The sequence below is a fragment of the Callorhinchus milii genome, unplaced genomic scaffold, assembly GCF_018977255.1.
Source record: "Callorhinchus milii isolate IMCB2004 unplaced genomic scaffold, IMCB_Cmil_1.0 Scaffold4, whole genome shotgun sequence".
In the NCBI taxonomy this organism is placed as follows: domain Eukaryota; kingdom Metazoa; phylum Chordata; class Chondrichthyes; order Chimaeriformes; family Callorhinchidae; genus Callorhinchus; species Callorhinchus milii.
In genome coordinates, this window is record NW_024704745.1 from 34,553,460 (window position 1) to 34,574,159 (window position 20,700).

At 38.0% G+C, this 20,700-nt stretch overlaps 1 protein-coding gene across 2 annotated transcripts in view; it reads left to right on the forward strand.

Moving 5' to 3' along the window:
- Nucleotides 1-20,700, forward strand: part of uggt2 (UDP-glucose glycoprotein glucosyltransferase 2) — a 130,949-nt gene that overhangs the window by 45,554 nt on the left and 64,695 nt on the right. For both annotated transcript variants that reach the window (XM_042334144.1, XM_042334143.1), the window contains exons 12-18: nt 979-1,070; nt 4,890-5,040; nt 9,383-9,502; nt 12,320-12,405; nt 12,984-13,119; nt 16,901-17,032; nt 18,868-19,032. In XM_042334144.1, coding sequence (XP_042190078.1) covers nt 979-1,070; nt 4,890-5,040; nt 9,383-9,502; nt 12,320-12,405; nt 12,984-13,119; nt 16,901-17,032; nt 18,868-19,032 — 882 coding nt within the window. The remainder of the gene's footprint in view (nt 1-978; nt 1,071-4,889; nt 5,041-9,382; nt 9,503-12,319; nt 12,406-12,983; nt 13,120-16,900; nt 17,033-18,867; nt 19,033-20,700) is intronic.

Sequence of the window (20,700 nt, forward strand, 5' to 3'; positions counted from 1 at the left end):
TACCAGTTCATCAATGTGTTTGCACTGAGTTGCACTCTATGTCAAAGTGGAATCCATTAGTGCTAAAACTGAAAGATTATATTGATAATATCTGAGGAAAGATTATCTGCAGATGGTGAGGAGCTATAAGGAAGATATATTAATTTGTCTTAAACTCCTAGCTATTATATCTAAAGTGGCCCTAAAATAGAAGCAGCATAAATTTTCCAAATGTTCTATACTGTATTTTGGGGGATTTAATAACAACAACAATAAGATTGCATTTATAGAGCGCCTTTCACGTCGGGAGGATGTCCCAAGGCGCTGGACAGTTGGGTCAGGACCCGAGCAGGGGGGAAATGGTCAGGGTGAGGAGAGGGAAGGGAGGGAGCGAGGAGGGGGTAGAGAGTCGAGAGGGGAGCTGAAGGCTCGGTCAAAGAGAAAGGTCTTGAGACCGGCCTTGAAGGAGGAAAGGGAGGAGGCGGCGAAGGCACTGGGGGATAGAGTTCCAGAGCCTCGGGGCTGAGAGGCTGAAGGCCCGACCACTGATGGTAGGGCGGTTGGGGCGGGGGATGTGGAGGAGACCGGAGCCAGAGGAACGGAGGGTACGGGCAGGTAGGTAGGGGGATGGTAGGTCGGAGAGGTAGGAGGGAGCAAGGCTGTGAATGGGAAGCCAGTGGAGGTGAGCGGGGGTGGGAGTGATGTGGTCGCGAAGCCTGGTGTGGGACAGTACACGAGCTGCTACGAGATAACTACTAATATTTCAATTTTACATTGTTGTAAACTTCCATGCTAATGCTAGCGAATAAAATTTAAACATGTAAGGAGATCCCCTGTTCATTTCATGTTGCCAATGATCTGAACAATTTCCACTGTTATCCACTTTATATTTCAGGAACAAGGGAAGGAAGTCATGTTATAAAATCAGTAAGTGTAATATCAAACGTTTCCTACCTTACTGTAACTGTTATGATCATTTTTCTTGTTTCGTTTATTCAGCACTTTGCAGAAACTATGGGATTGCAGCCTGGAGATTCAGCTTTATTTATAAATGGGCTGCATATTGATCTGGACACTCACAATCTCTTCAGGTAGGTAACATTCTGCTGTGTGACATGTCTATTGCCCATATTTATTATAAAAATCCTTTCACTGTTCACATAGAAAACTATTGCATCTATTCTCTGGTTGATAATTAATGTATTACAATTTAATAAAATCCATTGATGTGTAGATTTAATAATAATAATAATAATCCTTGCATTTGATATAGTGCTTTTCACGTTGGGAGGACGTCCCAAAGCGCTTCACAGAACACACTGTAAAGTGAATTGACTGTATATTTGTGGGCGAACGCGGCAGCCAATTGCGCACAGCAATGTCCCACAAACAGTCATGGATTGAAAATGACCAATTTATTATTGTTTTGGGTTTTGGAGGGATTATTATTAGGCGTGTGGAGTAAGGAAACTTGCCCAAGGTTTCGCCCTCTGCCTGGAATTGAACTCAGGTCTCTCGCTTGCAAAGCGAGTGCTCTATCCACTGAGCTACAGGACTCCACTGTAACATCTATTATTTGATTTCAATTCTAAAAAATTGCCAACATTTTGTGCAAGAGTTAAATTGTTCAACGTTTTTTCATGATGTTGTGGACTTTGGTAGTATTCTTCAGCAACATTTTAGAAAGTTTATTTGGTGAATGTTGTGAATCAAGAAACATTCGTAGTTCACTAAACTCTACAACTTTCGTCCAATAAAGGTTATTATTAAAGGGATATCATTAACATTTTTATCATGATGATTTGTAATGTTTTCAGTACCCAGATAGCTGCATAGCCACTGTACCACACTTCAGGAGATGTGATTTGTGGAGCAGGGTTGGTTTTTCCTCCACTGTGAATTTTATTCTCTCTTCATAGGAAAAAGAAGCCATTCAAGCCCACCGAGCTAATTCTGTTTTGACTGTTTCATGGCCCACATACTGTAACTTTTTAAAATCCCATCTCTTATTTTCCTGCCACACCTGTTAATATTTGCACTCCTCAACCATCCAACCTTTTATTTACAGCTTATCCTCTTCCCACTCAGCCATGTAATTTTTGTGAACATATAGTTCATTAATTCTATAGATACCAACTGTCCTCCAGGGTTTCTAGATGGCCATTATTTTCTATGTTAGCAGTTAAATCCTAGTTTAATACCATTCACACTATAATTCAGGTTGAGATCAAATTACTTAATTTAGAGAAGAGACTTTGCCGTTTAAGTGCGTCGTACAGATGGTTTCCTGTCAGTGAAAAGTAGAATTCTGACCTGGGTCCCAATTTTGGGAATCCATCAATTTAAGTCAATAAATGTAACTTTATGGCTTATGATCTTTTATTCCTACACAGAACTACGTAAAATACAAAAATGCTTTATAAACAAAAAAAAAGTACCTTTTAAATCTAGTGGCGACTTGTTCCAATACTGTAAAAACATGGCACAGAAATTCGAGTACCAATTTATCCATGGGCTCTTTTACCATGTGTTTCCTATAGAGTTAATTTTTTAAAATGTTAGCACAAACTAACAAATGATACTTGTGAAAGAACAGATCCTGTGTGAGGAAACCGTGGTGTGATATCAGTGATCTGAGTGGAGTTAACATAATTTGGGATGTGTAAATAGTAATCAAGGGAGTGTCGAAGTGAAGATAATGACTTGTGCGATTTAAGAGACATTGATGCTGAATTCCTTAGGAATTGTGGAGAAATGTGATTGTTAAGGAACCTAGAACAGACTAAAATGTTGTAAAGAGAGAAATTTCCAACATCAGCTTGTACTTGTATAGCGCCCTCAACGTAGGGTAGGGTCTCAGAGCGCTTAACAGTGGCGGAGCCTGACTCTGAGTTAGGGGGGAGGTGGCCGTAAGCACGGTCAAACTTGAAAGTCTTCAGGCGGGATTTGAGAGAGGGGACAATGAGGAGGGATTGAGGGAGAGTGTTCCAGAGTTTTGGGGCGTAGTGACTGAAAGCACGACATCTGATGGTGGGGCGGAGGGTGCGAGGGACGAGCAGGAGGTGGGTGCAAATCGAGCGGAGGTGCCGGGTGGTGAATTAGGGAGTGAGGAGGTCGGAGAGGTAGGGAGGTGCCCGGGAGTGAATGGACTCCACATGAGTGAGTGCAGTAGATAGTGGCAAATAAGTTCTCCTTTTGTTTATTCCATCAGAGAGATATTATGCAGAGACTAACTGCATGGTTACACTGCTGTTAGCAACATGGTATCACTTCCAGAAATAGCAGGATGTGTAGAAAGAAAGTTGACTTGTGATTTCTGCTGCTCATCACAAGAGCTGATAGTTAGTTCCACATTGGGAAACTTGGTCAGGACAAAGGAGTAAGTGAGAGGTACCATTCCCTTTTCTCCAGGGAATGCATATCCAGCCTGTTATCATAGTATAGGTGGTGTTTGTACTTCCCTGCAAAGGCAAAAAAAATGTAAAGAATTAACTTTTTTGTCAAAATAATAGCACTTTTAACATTGAAATGTCAAAGAGCTTCACAAGTAGTTTCTGGCAAGAGTTGTGACATTATTTGTAGGCAAACATGGCAACTATTTTGCACACAGCAAGATCCCACAAACAGCCATGAAGTGAATGACCCAGTTCTCCAACAAGATTTGATCTGAAAACAGTTGATGTGGACTACAAACAGAAAGTTAATGCTTAACTGAATTTTCATATTTTGGTGGTAATTACCTTATGATAAAAGCATGGATAGATGCATTATATTCATTATAATTGAGGAGATTGAAGGGTGATCTATTTGAAGTGTTTACCATAATGAAAGGTATTGAAAACTAGATATTGGATGACTTCCCTCCAGTAGAAAGGTCCAAAACAATAGGATAAATCTTAAAATTGGAATTGAGACAGTCAGAAATTAGATCAGAAAGCATTTCTTCACACAGCAATGTGAAACTGGAATGAACTGCCTGAGAATAGCACAGAGGGAGAATTAATTGAGATGTTTAAAAGGGAGATGAATAGATACTTGAGATTTGAGGAGTATGGAGAAAATATCATTATATAAAAAAAACTAGCAGAACACACTCAATGGTCAGAATTGCATCCTTCTGTTCCAATGTCCCTAATTAGCACTTTTATCTAAACTTTATTTTCATAGAATTCGGTCAAATAACAAGCAAATTCATATTTAATATACAGCGAAACTCACATAAGTCTTATCTTTATAAATCGTACAACCTCCTAAACTGTACATTCACCCGAGTTCCATTCAGTTTCCTATCAAAACCACTTAATCGTAAAGCCACTCTGCTATCCTTCAGTACTCCTGCACTTACCGATTGCACTGAATCACAGTAAATGACGTCCTGATCCTTCACTGCCTGCGCACCTGACAGCTGAAATCATGGATTGAAACGTCATCTTGATCTGTCACTGCATGTGCACTTATTGGCTGCATCGAATTATACTTTCACTGTGTAGATTATTAATTAAATTGGATTTTATATAATTTATACAGTTTGCCTGCAACTCGGAGTTCGCTAAGTTATATTAAATGTTATGGTCCCGACTGACACAACTTGTGTGATAAAAGGCAAAATATTGCAGGTGCTAGAAATCTGAAATAAAAACAGAAGTCACTGGGAACACTCAGCAGGTAAGGCAGCATCTATGGAAAGAGAGATAACGTTTCAGGTCGATGACCTTTCGACTTGTGTGAGTTTCACTGTAGTTATAGTTGAAAACTTGATATTGGGCGAACTCTGAAAATGTTTTACTTGTTTATTCAGCCAATATAAGCATCAGAAATCTTAACATGACCTGTCCAGTTGAAACCTAGCAACAATATATACTATTACGAATTGTTGTGACCAATTATAAATTATGTTCTTTACCTTTTAGTATCCTAGATATCCTCAAGGTGGAGGGGAAAGTCCTGGATGGACTTAATAAACTTGGGATCAAAGGTAAAACTCTGAGCAAACTTCTGAGATTGAATGTTCATCCCATCGAGGAGAATGCTGCTTTGGACATCCAGCATTCAGCTATAATGGTTAGAAAACAATATTAATTTATTTGTGTGTGCACGTTCTATGTAAAACTCACGTTTTTATAAAAACAAATGCATTTGATTCCTAAGTATTAGACAAATCTCTACTTCAGGATAATTCTGTGTGGTTTTCTGATTGTAAATATATATTTTTTAATTTTAAAAGCTTTATAGAGGAAGTGTTTGAAATAATTGATGATCATCACCATAATTTTGGCAACCAGTGATTAAAGCATCATATTGTAAAAGATCTGTATGCAAATTGGTGATTGTTTTACTTTCTTGGAATTATTTTTATTTTGCTTTTACATTTTGATATGCAAAATATTAATTAGTATGTTACATTATGTAGCTTACATAAAATAACCTTTATACATTTACATTTTAAAGGTATGACGTACAATTTACCCTGCACGTTGAGAATGAGTCATGAAGTAAGCAATCTTTTGCCAGCAATATTATTGCCAATTGGATAGACAAACAGAACAATTTACAGAAATCTGAATCATGGGTACTTCAGCAGAGGTTCAAGGCTCTCCATCTTTACTGCAGTGATCTACTTTAGGTCCCTTCTTTCTAACTAAGAAGCCTAAGTAAAGAGCCATGGGACGTAGTCAGAACAACACCAAGGATGAAAAGAGGAGGAAAAAATGTAAAGTACAACAAATGATGAGGTGACGCTAGGGCTGGATCTTAGATTTTAGGAGGAATGGAAGACAGATCAAGAGGTAAGGTGCTCCACACTCAAGCTCCTGGGAAAGTATGAGTTAGAGTAGGAGACAGTGTGATTAATTACAAGGCAGTGAGGATACAGCAGGCAGAAAAAGTGTGCAGGATGGTGCAATCTGAGCTTTGAAAAACAATTGCCATAATAGTAAAATGAAATATTGAATGATAACTAAGGATATGATAGAGAAAGGAAGACAGTATGTGCGAGTCTGTGTCCTGCTTTCTCGCTCGCTTGCTGGGCCCTCTCGCTCGCTTGCTGGGCCCTCTCGCTCGCTTGCTCGCTCCCTTAATCTCTTTGGCCAAAGAAATAAAAGGGAAGAGAAAGACTAAAGGTCTTATGGTTAGTACATCTTTTTTCTAGCTGCAGAAAAATAAATCTGCTTTACCCATCGAGGATCATCCATTACAACAAAAATTGCATTTATGTAGCGTCCTTCACATGGGGTAGTGCCTTGGAGCATTACCAATAGTAATTATTTAAAATAATATTCGCTGAACATTTTTAACATTTTTCCTTAATGTTCCTCAGTTTTGCTTCAGGTACGAAAATACTGGTGTGTGCTTCTGATTACATCCTCAGAGACTTATCTGCAGTTCTTATTCTGTTACTGGGCAGTCCCCAATATTGTTACCAGTTAAAGACGTGCTGATATTTTTACTTTCTATATAGCATAATGGAGATTCCTCTGAATGAGCACTTTAAATTAGTATGTAGATATCCAATATTGCTGAATGATCACATGTAAAATCCTGAAAAATAGTTTGAGAATGCAGATGCTGTAATGAACCAGTTTTTAATTTTCGTTGTGCATAGTTTATGAGCCGATTGTGTGGAAATGTGTCCAGTGTTTTTCCTGGAATTGAAGAATGATGCCTTAAGCTTACCTTAAGTACATTTATCAAAGGCACTTTATAAAACGGTTGACTTTTGTAAAATTGGATGCAGAGGTTTGATTCAGAACTATGACTGGGAGTTTTTTGGATAATGATATTCTGTGTTCCTGACTAGTTCTCTTACGTTAGAGATATACTTTATCCTGTTTCATGAATTAATGACTTGGAAGCTTGAGTTATAAGCAATTAAAAAGGAATTTAGGATGATAAATAGTGAGTGCCTTGTTGATTAAAGGAAAATGAATCAGTAAATGGCACTCGCCTACCATTTTTGTGGAAACCAATTTCATTAAACAATTAATACATTTTATTTGCCTTAAGTAATAAAGTAGCAGCACATTATGAAGAATCGAGTGTGGAGGGAGGACAAAGCATTCATTTCACTTTTAGGTTTTTCTAATGTGCAGTTTTGATAAAAAGAAATCTACCAAATCACCTCATTAATTTCATCAGTAAATGGAATAATTAAGATAGTTAATTTTTCTTCAAGATTTTGCAACAAAATATTCTTATCAGGAATTCGCCACTGTACTGCTGGAAATTGATTGCAGACTTGGTTCATGAAGCAAATGGCTCTTAACCATTTGAAAGCTGCATTAACTGGACTAATGTAGCATGCCTCCTGCTTAGTTTGGCTGAATTTTCACGAGCAGTCCTGTGCCCTCTTGTTCCTTGTCTCTTTCTTTCTCTTTGGATTAAGTGCTGTGCCAGTTCACAGTATTATTCCGAGGCTGGGATTTTCAAAGTTTGCTGGGAAAGAGTATGTAGAGTTTAAGCAATCATTTAACCTGTACAGTACTTGACGAGAGGGTGCTTAATGCTGACAGGAAAGGTTGGTGATAAATATTTTTTTTTGGAAACAGAATATTGTAACACCTTGCCAGTTTCTTCACAATCTTGAATTAGTCATCAGACCAGATTTGGTAATGTCCTGATTTCTTCTGGAGGAACATTCTCGGGGTTAAAGCCTGGATTCTTTAATATTAAGTACAACAAAAAAAAGTCTTCAGATCATTATTTAGATATTTAAAAGAATGCAGTACCCACAGTATGTGAACCTGAAAATGTGGATCAATGCTGCCAGCAACATTTGTAACCTTTGAATAATTCCTTGGTGAAATTTGAAATGTGTTACTTAACTGGAGATTCATATAAGCTGTGAAACCCAGGAGCCTGTTTTTAACTGAGGTAGTATGAAGGTATTTTAGTTTGTGATTTAAAGGCTCCTGCCTGACATTTCAATGTTACTTGATTAAATCAGTGACTCAGAAATAGAGAGCACAGATGTATTTTGAAATTCTCCATGAGATTTAGAATCAACAGAGCACCAACAGAAAATGTGTGCTGCCTGCAGGAATATTTATTCACAGAAATACGCAGATGAAACCCATTAAATAAATGATGGTTTGTCTCCAACCATCTAACACTTAAGTATATCATGATAAATCTGTACTACGGTTGTGTAGATATTACATGAATAAGTGGGATATTTTAGTGGCATTTTCTAGCTGAGCCTTTCTGTTAGAATAGTTATTTCTATGATTATCCACACAGCTATCTGTTTTTTTGTATTAGCATGACTCCTGTTTATACTTGGCACAAGTAGTGAGTGTTACGAACTATATGATGGTATTTTACGGCTGGCAAAATGCAAACAATGCTTTTCTGCAAAACCTTGGATATCTCAGGCAGATTCAAGTGTTGTTATTTAGAGAATATTATAAAATAAAAAATTAATCAATATGAGAATGCCTGTGTGGCTCTGTCCTTCAGTTAATCTAAGGGGAAGAATTCTGTCTGTTGACCTAGATAGGCTGAAGTTTTAGCAGAAGTCTGCTGTAATGCATTCGCTTTACAAACACCTGACTTGAGTAAATGTGACCGTAGAACTAGCTGTTTGTGTTTTGATTGATAGCTTCCTGTAAATATTCATAGAGTTGTCAATCATGCTACAGATTAACTGAAGTTTTTTTGTGCTTCAATTTCAGTAACCTCATGAAGTTTTGTTTCCTTCAGTTTTTATTTTTGTTTGTTCCCTGAGACCCCTTATCTCCCAAATGTGGTTTCATACTTGTATTGGTGGCTGGCCTCCAGATATCTTTGGCCAAGTGTTCATTCTTCAAGTCTAAGCCTAGGCAGTGAAGGTCCGACAGAAATATTATGGGGTTGGGTAAAATATTAGAAGTCACAGTAATAATGTTATGATTTCAGGTCATTCTGTCATTTTTGATGATTTTTCTTTTGGTCTATGATTTTTCCCCTTTCATGCATCAAGTGCTTGATTTATCATGTTTTTAGTCCTAGCATTTTAAATTTTACAGAATTTTCAAAGAAAAGGTCTTAAATTCAGTTTTAATTTGGAAGCCGATTTTCCACAGAATTCAAAAGGAACTGTGGAAAATCGGCTTCAGAACTAAGATTGAAATTAACACTGCTTTCCTAAATCCTAACAATTTAGTTAAATCTAAAATCATGAAGATATTCAGGCCCCAAGTCCTTTTTCTTCTCAGTGTAGCAGGAAGATGATCTGTAACCAAGCCTTAAATGGTGTTCTTGACCTTGCTTTTATTTTTGTCCCTTGTGTATAGAATTAATGCTTTGCCTCCGTTCAAACCTTCTCCAGCAATGTTCATTTCAACTCTAACCTAGCTGATGCTGATAACCGTTAGTGAAGCATCTATATTCATGCTGATGGACAATGTTCTCTTTGTTCTTATTTCAGTGGATCAATGACCTGGAAAGAGATCAGAAGTACCGTTCCTGGCCATCAAGTTATCAAGAACTATTGAGACCAACTTTTCCAGGAGTTATACGACAAATTAGGCGCAACTTTTTCAATTTGGTAAGCAATGTACAATAAAGATCAACATTTTGATTTTTAAAATAATTGTTTGATTTTTATATTTAGTGTTAGGAGATTTCAGAATTAGTGTCCATATTAGTCTGATGCAAAGGACCTTGACTGACAGTAAATGCAGTGGCAGTAAAACCTCAATGCACGTTCAGTTCTCTTACAAAATATGTTTCATTATTATCTCCATAGAAAGAATTCCCTATTGAGTATTTGTTCAAGTTGTCATTGTAGTAATACATTTTGTCTACAGGGTCTAATTTGCAAATCCAGAACTTCATAATGCTGAGTTGATAATGCTGATAATGGTGCTATAACAAAATTCCCCTGTAAATAAACTAATACTTCACTCACAGAGTGGAACATTGAACTACAAGATCTTGGATTTATCTGGAAAGTGCATGTTAATTTTTTTGAGAATCAGATCCTTGGCCAATTAGTATTTAGATGTCCCCTGGTACCGTTAGATCCTGCAGATTCATTATAAACTCTGGGAAAATGGGTTATGTTTTGCAGGCGTGGCTTGCAGTTCCATTAAAGCTAGACCACTTTCAACCTCTGTCTCTTTCTCATGTGCATCATCAGCAGTCAGCATGACAGTGCAGTGCATTTTCTCTCTAAACAATACATCACTCATCTGCACCACACCAGCTTTGGTGCTCCGCAATGTACAAATGTCTTCTATAGCCCATAAGTTATGTCTAAGCTAGTATGTAGCTCAAATGGAGCAAAGAAAAACCACCAGTGTGTAAACCCAATATCATAGCCTGTGCTGCTCATATATCCTGTTTATCACAATGGTTAAATAATGAACCTTTTAGCTCCGTTGCAGCATATTCCTAATGCTGAGCAATACTTTCCTTGCCAACAGTTCTGATAATAAATTAAAGATTTGCTTTTAACTCTGACACTGTTATCCATCCTTTATCCAGTGATGGTCTCTCTATCTGGGGAGGAAAATAAAAATGAATGGGTCTTAGTTATGGTGAAATTGACTATTTTCTTCGTAGCTATTGATTCTCTTAACAATCTTAATAGTAGAAACTATTTCAAACAGTTGTAACCATTTGCAGGTGGTGCACAAATGTAAGAAGTTTGGCTTGCAATAAATGATTGTAAACTGAGTTATAATATACAGTATTGATTACAGCCAGGCTGTTACTGCATTGTGGAGGATGGCATAGGTCATTTTCGGCATGACAATCTGAAGTCTAAAATTTGTTTAATAGAAAAATAAAATGCTGTTGTTAAAAGAACATAAGAAAATGGGAAAAGGAGACCATTCAGCCCTTTTCCCCTTGTTTCAATTAGTGTTTCCATGTGAAATGTCTGATAACCTTAACTGGACCTATGACTTCACTTCTGTATCGCACCAATCACCATACATGTTACTCCATGATATACAAACATCTCTTGCTGTTCCCCTATTAACAAGTTTGCCTGTCTTTTGGGGAATAGGAAAAACCGAAAGGTACAGAAGGTAGTTTGAGGGTTTTTTGTTTGAGGGCTTTCTTTGACTGAATTAGCCAAGGGGAAGTAATGACATTATGCATGGAAATAATAATGGAGAACATTGTTAATGACTGAAGAATTTAAAGTGGTGATCGGCAATAGTAGCAGCTTTATGTCAGCTATAGTAGTAATTTGACACTCTGTTCTGAAAATTGGCTCATTCAAATCAGCTAAACATCACACTGGTTTTGAAGAGGATGATTGTCTTATTTGTGGTTTAAAGCATATTGTTGGAGGGGAATAGATGAGAATAATCCTTGCATAGATGGTAAGCATTGGATAGAATTATTGCTGATCCATCTATAGAAGAGAGAGCTTGCTTTGTTTTCCAATTTTTAGTCACTAAACAAAGATAATTGCTAAGACAAATGTTTGAGTCCTACAAAGGTTATCATGCTTTGTGTGTTGGGCTATAATAATAATAATAATCCTTGCATTTGATATAGTGCTTTTCACGTCTTATCGACGTCTCAAAGTACTTCACAGAACAGACTGTAATTCACAGAATTGACCGTATATTTGTGGGCGAAACGCTGCAGCCAATTGCGCACAGCAGTGTCCCACAAACAGTCGTGGATTGAAAATGACCAATTTATTATTGTTTTTATTTTTTGGAGGGATTATTATTAGGTGTGTGGAGTAAGGAAACTTGTCAAAGGTTTTGCCCTGCCTGGAATTGAACTCAGGTCTCTCGCTTGCAAGGCGATTGTTCTAACCACTGAGCTACAGGACTCCACTTGAAGTGATCTGGGAGTGTATGGACACATTTTCTGTATTTCTACTATATATTGAACTGAACTTCGCCCACAAAATATACAGTCAATTCACTTTACAATATATTCCGTGAAGCGCTTTGAGACATAATAATAATCCTTGTATTTGATATAGCACTTTTTACATCTCATAGACGTCTCAAAGGCTTCACAGAATATGTTGTAAAGTGAATTGACTGAATATTTGTGGGCGAAATGCAGCAGCCAATTGCGCACCGCAGTGTCCCACAAACAGCTGTGGATTGAAAATGACCAATTTATTATTGTTTTTAGTTTTGGAGGGATTATTATTAGGCGTGTGGAGTAAGGAAACTTGCCCAACGTTTCGCCCTGCCTGGAATTGAACCCAGGTGTCTCAAAGATGTGACAAGGCGTTATATCAAATGCAAGGATTATTGTTATTACTATGTGGATGGTAATGAGGTATTGGTAAACCAAAATCAGTTTATCCACTTTCTTATGTAAATTCATTCCATTCCTTTTCTTCTCCCCCCCCACCCCCCACTCCACTCTCTGTCCTCAGGTGCTGTTTATTGATCCTACTCAGGAAGATACTGTTGAACTGGTGAAATTGGCTGAGCTGTTCCACAAACACAACATTCCCCTTCGGTACTGATTGAATAGAAGCATTTTTTGTTGCACTTTTATTCCAGTGAATATAAACGACAGTATTTCAACACTAGTTATCAGTTAAGAAATAACTAAAGCTGAGTTTAAGTGAAGCGAAAGCACTTTGCTTATCGGAGGGGACAAATCCTTTTTATTTTTAGTGTAAAAAATATTGGATAGGAAGAATATACTTTGTGCATGTGGATGTCCTGACCAGTTAGTTTCCTGTCGATTTCTGGATTTTCTTTCTCAGGAATTAAACTTACAAACTTCTATTTACATTGAACATCCGGAAATGCGGATTCACAGAATGTGAACGTGTGTTAGCATGACTCAGCTGGTAGGACTCTTGTCTTTGAGTGTGCAGTACCTGATATGAAGGTGTAGATGCTGCCATTATGTACAAATAAATACTGCATTCTGCAGTAAGAGAGGCACAGCTTATTGTCCAGGTGCTATGTTTTGCCATATTAGTGTCCTTTGTAAGTGAGCCTTGGTCTGTTTGATATGATCTATGTCTAGACATGCACTTTAATGGGTGTATATTAATATTATTCATTTTCTTTTCATGCAATTAGAATTGGTTTCGTCTTTGTTGTAAATACTGCTGAGGAGTTTGATGGCAATCAAGATGCAGGAGTTGCTCTTTTGAGAGCCTTTAACTTCATAGCAGATGACTCTGACCTATCACATGCATTTTCATCAATAGCATCAGTGAGTATGGAAAAANGATTAATCTGCATGAATCATAATTGCATCTGAACTGTGAGCTGCACTGAATATCTTGCTTCAGAAATTTATCCAGGCCATTTATGGGGATGAGCCTTTGGGTGACATTTTCGCTTGCATGCCAATATCACATTTCCTTTCACTTGATAAGAGGGAATGAATTTTGGATTAATCATTTTGCTTTGAAATGGTCAAACAACCATGCTATTGCTGTGACCTTTACTTCCCTGAACAATCACCAACTAAAATATTGTAGTTTGCGATGGACTGTAATATTTTTAGTACATTTTGTGGAGAACAGTAAAACCTAAATGTTGCACATTCTCTCATTTCTCGCAGCAATCACTACAACATTAGAGAATCACAGTGGGAGTGGGAGCAAGGGTAGATGTCCATATTATCTATTTCACTCTGCTAAAATGCCTTTTAATTCAGCATTTTTGTTCAATTGGGAAATAGATGATACCCATCAGATTCAAACTGTAATTTCAATATTATTATTTGATGTTATTTTAGCAGTAATGTATTAATGAATTATAGTAATGCATTCTAAATTATTTTTATTGTGTTAATTAATAATATCCTTTAACCTGTGACTCAATATCCGTTAAGATTAGTTACAAATGCAAGACACTATTCTACTGCTACATTTTACAATTTGTGCTTCAAATTGATGACAATTATGTGATGATGTGGAAATTTACATGAAAATGGAGTAATTGTATTCTCTTCATTTTCGTTTTCTTGTAGAAATCCAAATAACATCTCCATTGTTGGGGATAATTACACTGGTTATGTGTGTGCCTTAATCTGCATGTGGGTTTATTTGAGAACTGTTGCTACTTGGTAACTGACAAGTGAATGAGAACAATTTCAGCAGTGCCTAAAAATAGTATACTGAGATTTTTTAGAGTGACCAAGGGTTTTTAACTTGGTCTGTTGCTTTATTTGTCAGAAATGACTTAAATGTTTTTAACTGAATTATGTTGCTACCAAGATGTTTGGCAGTAGATTGGTCTACAGAAATCTTAGTGTACAACAATCTTTGTGCATGTGATATAAATGTTTTAAAATGCCAGAAGTTGGACACGATAGATCTTATTACAAATGAAGCGAACAAAAGGACTCGTGATCCTCTTCATGAGTAGTGATCTATCGCTAAGTATATTCTATTCTGTTTCACCACTTATTTTAAAATACATTCCTCATACACATGAAGGTGTGAATTCTATCAATTTCACTTGGATCAGTCTCTTGCAAATTCTTGGCTGGACTGAAGGATGGCCTGAACACTTATAGGGATATAAGTACATCAATTGCTATACCAGCAGTTCAATTGTAGAACATTTTAAGAGTTCTGCATAACTTCTTATTTACATACACATATACATCTCCAAACTTAGTAGCTAGTTATTCACAGCCCCCCTGGTCTATAAATTCCATTCTACAAATAAATAAGTTTCTGGACCATAACGGCATTAAATAATGCTGTTTTGGCATTAGATGTTAGTACTTGTAATTGCTGGAAGCAAACTGGAGTAGTTGGTGAAGTTTGGCATTCTTTCCAAAACATTGAAAAGAATATTATGTAAAGCAATGCTACAGGGAAACCACCAACAATGCCAGATGTTCACTAATGCGATTTCTAGATGCAAATTTGGGAAATTAACTTCATTTTCTTGCAGGATTGTTTGAGCACACACTGAAGAAACCTTGGAACAGAAAAAAAGACTTGTACTTTTCTGTCAAAGGTCCTTGAGAGAGCCGTTGCCTCCCAGCTTCGCTCTTTCCTTTCCTCTCACTCCCTCCATGAGCCCCTCCAAATGGGTTTCCGTACTGGCCACAGCACAAAAACTATTCTAGTCAAGGTCACAAATGACATTCTGACCATGTGTGACCAGGGCTCCCTCTGGCTCCTTGATCTCTCCGCCGCTTTTGACACTGGACCATTCAATCCTCCTCCGCCGCCTCTCCTTCCACCTCAACCTTCAAGGTTCTGTCCTTGATTGGTTCAGGTCCTATCTTTCACACCGCCTCCACTTCGTCTCAGCTAACGGCTTCTGCTCCAGCCCCACACCGTCTTGTGCGGTGTTCCTCAGGGCTCTGTCCTCAGTCCCCTCCTCTTCACCCTCCACATGCTCCCCCTTGGTGACATCATCCTCAGACATGGAGTAAATTTCTACATGTATGCGGATGACACCCAACTCTACCTCTCTGCCTCCACCCTCAACTCCAGGACTACTGGCGTCCTGACCGACTGCCTGTCCGGCATCAAGTCCTGGACGAGGGACAACTTTCTCCAGCTGAACGTCAGCAAGGCCGAGGCCCTCCTGATTGGCTCGTGCCAACGCCTCCACACCTTGGCGCAGGCAGCATCAGCCTCCACGGCTAAACACTCAACCTCACAAAGCCAGTCAGGAACCTGGGTGTTTTGTTTGACCCTGAACTGTCCTTTCTCCCCCACATCCGCGCCATGACTGGCACTGCCTACCACCACCTTCACAACAATGCCAGACTCTGCCACTGCCTCACCCCTCAGGCTGCCGAAACCCTCACCCACACATTCGTCACCTCAAGGCTCGATTATGGAAATTCCCTCCTCATTGGCCTTCCCAACTTTTCCCTTCACACGCTGCAGATCATCCAAATCTCTGCAGCTCGTATACTCTCACCACCAGGCTCCGTGGCCCCATCACTCCCAACCTTGCCCGACTCCACTGGCTCCCCATCCCTCAGAGGATCGAGTTTAAGATCCTCATCCTCACTTTCAAGGCCATCCATGGCCTTGCCCCCTCCTACCTCTCTGATCTGCTGACTCCCTCCCAACCTGCCCGTTCCCTCCGTTCAGTGGGCTCCGGCCTGTTCCATGTCTCCTGCTCGACCCGCCCTACCATCGGTGACCAGGCTTTCAGCCTCTCTGCCCCCACACTCTGGAACTCCATCCCACGGTCCCTTTGCCTCGTTTCCTCCCTTGCCTCCTTCAAGGCCAGTCTCAAGACCCTCCTCTTCAATTGTGCCTTTGGTCGCCCTCCCACCTCTCTGCTTTCCCTCACCCCTACACCACCCCACCCCCATGCTCGGGTCCTGATCCGTGATTGTCCAGTGCCTTGGGACGTCCTCCCGACGTGAAAGGCGCTCTCTAAATGTAATTTTGTTGTTGTTGCTGTTGTTGTACTGGATTCATATTGTGTAGAGTATGGTGACTATATTTTGTGGTCAAATGCAACATCCAATTTGCTCATAGCAATGATCCACAAATAGCCTTGAAGTGAACAACCAATTTTATCTGGGGGATTGTTGACCAGGATACCAGGAGAAACTTCTTCTGTTGCAATTTGACTAATGTAATGCTAATGGTGATGTAGAGGGGAAAATAACAATTGTTGGGAAAGCAATCTAAAATAAATAAGTTATTCAGACAGAGTTTCTGTACCATAATGCCATTAAATAATGCTGTTTTGGGGTTAGATGTTAATACTTGTAATTGCTTTCAGAATATTGATGAAGAATTTTAACAAGTTAGGAACAGATTTAAATTGCATTATTGATTCATGCTTTTTTGTGTGTGTGAAAGAGATTAATGGATTAGATTAGTGCATTGAAATAGGAATCAGTAAAACACTATGTCCAGTTCTTTATTGTGAATTTATCTTTCTAATGAGCTCCACCTTGTTAAATAGTTAAGGTAAGAAGCAGAGATTTTTAAAGTAAAAATAAGATTAATGCTGCAATTTTATTTATTTATTGATGTTCATTATTCTTGCAGATATACAATAAAGTGCAGGATGGAGAAGTGCTTACTATGGACCATATAGCCAGTTTTATGAAAAAGAAGTATCCAATGGTTGATGTAAAAAATATTTTTGGAATCGATTCTGAATTTGATGACCAAAGGAAGGTAAATCATTTATATCTAGGCTATACTTTTGTGTACAGTGAAATTTGAATTCAGAACAGGCAGGTGAGTGGCTGAGAGTTTCAATGTTGAGCAATAAACAATTGAACTTTTTTTAAAAAGAAGGTTAAAACAAAACCTGATTAGCTGTTGTGTGTAACAATCAGGTACAATGTCCTTTTTAGTCCTGTCCTGATCCATTGTCCTACAGTTCTATTGATTACTGAATATGTGGATCCTGCAGTTTAACTATTTTCACAGTCCAGGAGCCCTGAAAATTCACCTATTCTTAGGCTTAAGACCATTGTTTTAAGGCTCAATATTGTGTGGAATTTTGGAAATCTTTTATTCGGTCCTGATTTGAAAGCCAATTTTTTTTTGGCACCACAGAATGTCTGCATGTAAACTAAGTCTGAACTTAAGATTGCTTTCCACAATTCTGCAAGGTTTTAAATTTTAAAGCATTGGTTTTAAGCCTAAGAACATATAAAAATTTCAGGCCTCTTGTTTCAAAGAAATTAAAGATTAAAACTCTGAGGTTTTCATTAGTAAATCAGTTCAAGTAAAACAATTACCTTCATAATTGAGTGATTCCTATTTCTTGAATAAAATGATACTTAATCATCAATTATTCCTTGAAAACTGCTAGTCTTAAAAACTTAAAATCAATTTCACTGCTGAGTAATTTTATTCCTCGAGAATTGTTTGTTTTCTTGTCCAATGTAGATATTGTGCTCTGCAGTATTCTGTCCATATTCCGTTTTCCTTCCATTTGATCTTCTGTAAATTAAAATATTAGTTACTTTAGTCTGGAAGCTGCAGCTCTTGCTATCTTGAGAGACTGTGGCATTGGCTCCAAGACACACAGTTCCAGTGTCATGGAGCTTGGTATTTTATACCCAATGCTTTATTGATTAGAGTCGGGGCTTTTTGAGTCAGGAGCACAAAACCAGTATCCCAGTTATATTATCAAATTTCATATATGCACTTCTCGAAATAAATTTAAAATATTTAATGGATCCAAGCATATCATTTGACGAGACCCCAAAGTCTTAAATTAAGTTGGAGTCGTAATACAGATAATGCTGGCACTTACGGTTTGAGCAGGAGAGTGAGCCCACCCACATTTTGTTAAATATTCCTCCCAGGTACAACTCCTGCCTGCTCAAACACCTAGTGTGTTATCCACTTGTCAACAGATATTGAGTCTCAATTCAGGCAAGTATTCAATCGAGTTTGCAGGTTTGCTGGTCATGACATGACCACTGCCACACCAGTCACAAACAACAGGAACCAGAGTAATTGTTGGTCTTTGGGTCATACAGTTATTTGAGGAAGAAAGCGGTTCATTTAAAAAAATTGTAGGTCAAACAACAGCCCAGTTAAGAACCAAACTGAAGTTTCAGAACCCAAATTAAAACCTTGCAAAGTTTTATTATATTCTATGGATAATTTTAAGTTCAGGTATATTATTTGGCTTCAAAATGCTTGCTTCACATTACCTTCATTCATGAGAGAAAGAAAAATCACTCAATTTCAAAATCTAAAGAACGTGTTTAAATGGACTCCTGTTTGTTTATTGGCAAATATACTTGTCAGTGTATATATTTTGTTTGTCATTTTCTGTCTGAATTTACAAAGCTTGTTGCACACAGAAGCAATGGTCAATGTATAACCTAGCTCTCAAACACAGACTCAAACTATTCCTGGAATTCACACTATGCATAATGTCAAAACCATTTCTTATTTTAACTGCCTCATTGTAATAATCTTTTTAAGTGGAACACTTTTTCGTAGTGAAGAGGAAATGCTGTATTTATTTTTTGATATATGTACAGGAAGGAGGAACCTTTTACAAAAAGACTGGCTTGGGTCCATTGCCACAAGCTCTTTTTAATGGCGTGCCGTTTAACATAGATGAGTTAGATGCTGAAGAGTTGGAGACATTTCTACTCCAAAAGATGATGGACACAGCAGGGTTCTTCCAGAAGGCAGTTTTTATGGTACGTTTGTATTTATATTGTGTTAGAAAGATGAATACAGTACTCAGAAAATAATGATTTAAATATTATTTTGCAATAAATGCAGCTCTGTCCATAATGATTACATTGCACAGAAAATACTATCCTTTTACTGGGTGGTTATTGATGGATGATTTTGCTGAGTCAATTATGAGTTTCTAAAACTCAAATACATATTAGGATATGTATGACTCATTAAATAGCACAAATTGCAGAGATCACATTTACCAGGAATTCATAGATTATCGAATGGAACTACAAAGCAATGCAACAAATGATTCAATTTTATTTGCAAGCTACAATAAATGATTTGTATTAAGAAAGATTAAACGGTCAAGTGCTGTGAGAAAGGTAAAAGGTGCGAGATGTAGTAATGAGACAAGAAAATGACATTAACTTAGGTATGGATTATAGATTAAGTATTAGATTATTTTAGTTGAGGCTCCACAATTGGTCTCAATGTCCTCTCGGTTGAAGAGCGGAAAATCAGCTAAGGATTCCACTAGCTAGAGACACCACTTTCCCTGTTGGAAGCTGTATATGTGTAAATATTGAGTGTGGGTAGGATTAAGATGAGGTATGAATAGCTTATCAACATTTACTGTCAAAGTGAATAATGGTCACATCAAATGAAATACAGAACAGTCCTATATACCCAGTAAAAGGAAAGAGATGTCAAGCAAGATGAGAAGAGAATGAGAAAAAGACATTTGTTGAGGGGAAAATAAAGTAAATTATCATTTTATTTGCCTAGTTAAGGCCTTGTTGGCTACTGAGTTAAAGCACTTTGGGACATCCTCCTGATCTGAAATGCACTACTGCGTGCATTTAAATTTAAATTTGTATTATGTTATAAGATGAATGAAATAACTCATGAGTCTACTTGCACTGCAATATACATTAAATGAGAACCATTTCTGTTTATCTGAAAACCCAATACATTTAATTCCTATTTGATCCCTTTCTGTGGTCTAAAGTGAATTTACTCCAACATAAATTTTGTTACAGAAAGTTATCCAGGTAAACTTTTTCAGTAAAATGAACTGTAACTTTGTTTTTTGTGACTGCTTCTGCAGTTTTGAGGCAATTGTTTTTGGTATTCATCTGAATAAGCTTGCATTCAATTTTATATCAATCCTGTAGTGTAGTGGTTAATGCGCTCGCTGGCAAGCGAGAGGACCCTGGTTCGATTCCTGGGTGGGGTGAAACCTTAGGCAAGTTTCTTTACTCCACATGCCTCTGTTTCCCTAGCAATAAGTAGAAATGCTTTGTCAGTCGATTGTCGGATCTCTTTCTGGGGATAATAATCCCGCAAAAAAAAAGGAGCCAGTTCAGCTCCAAGGAGACCCTTCTTACACCCATGCTTGTCAGATGTTAAATGACCAATTAGTGACTATCCTCCGGGGGGAAGGGGGGAAGGGGGAGTGAATGTAAGAAGGGTCTCCTTGAAGCTGAACTGGCTCCGTTTTTTTTTGGTCATTTAATATCCGACTAGGTAGATGGTACTATACTACCTGCGAACTTTCGAGTAGGCAACACAGCTCAGCATAATATGCATGAGAGCATTGCCACCATCTTCTTGTCCACAGCTTGGACACGCATTCCTTCCCAATACAATATAAAAATACAATACAAAATTACATTTGTATA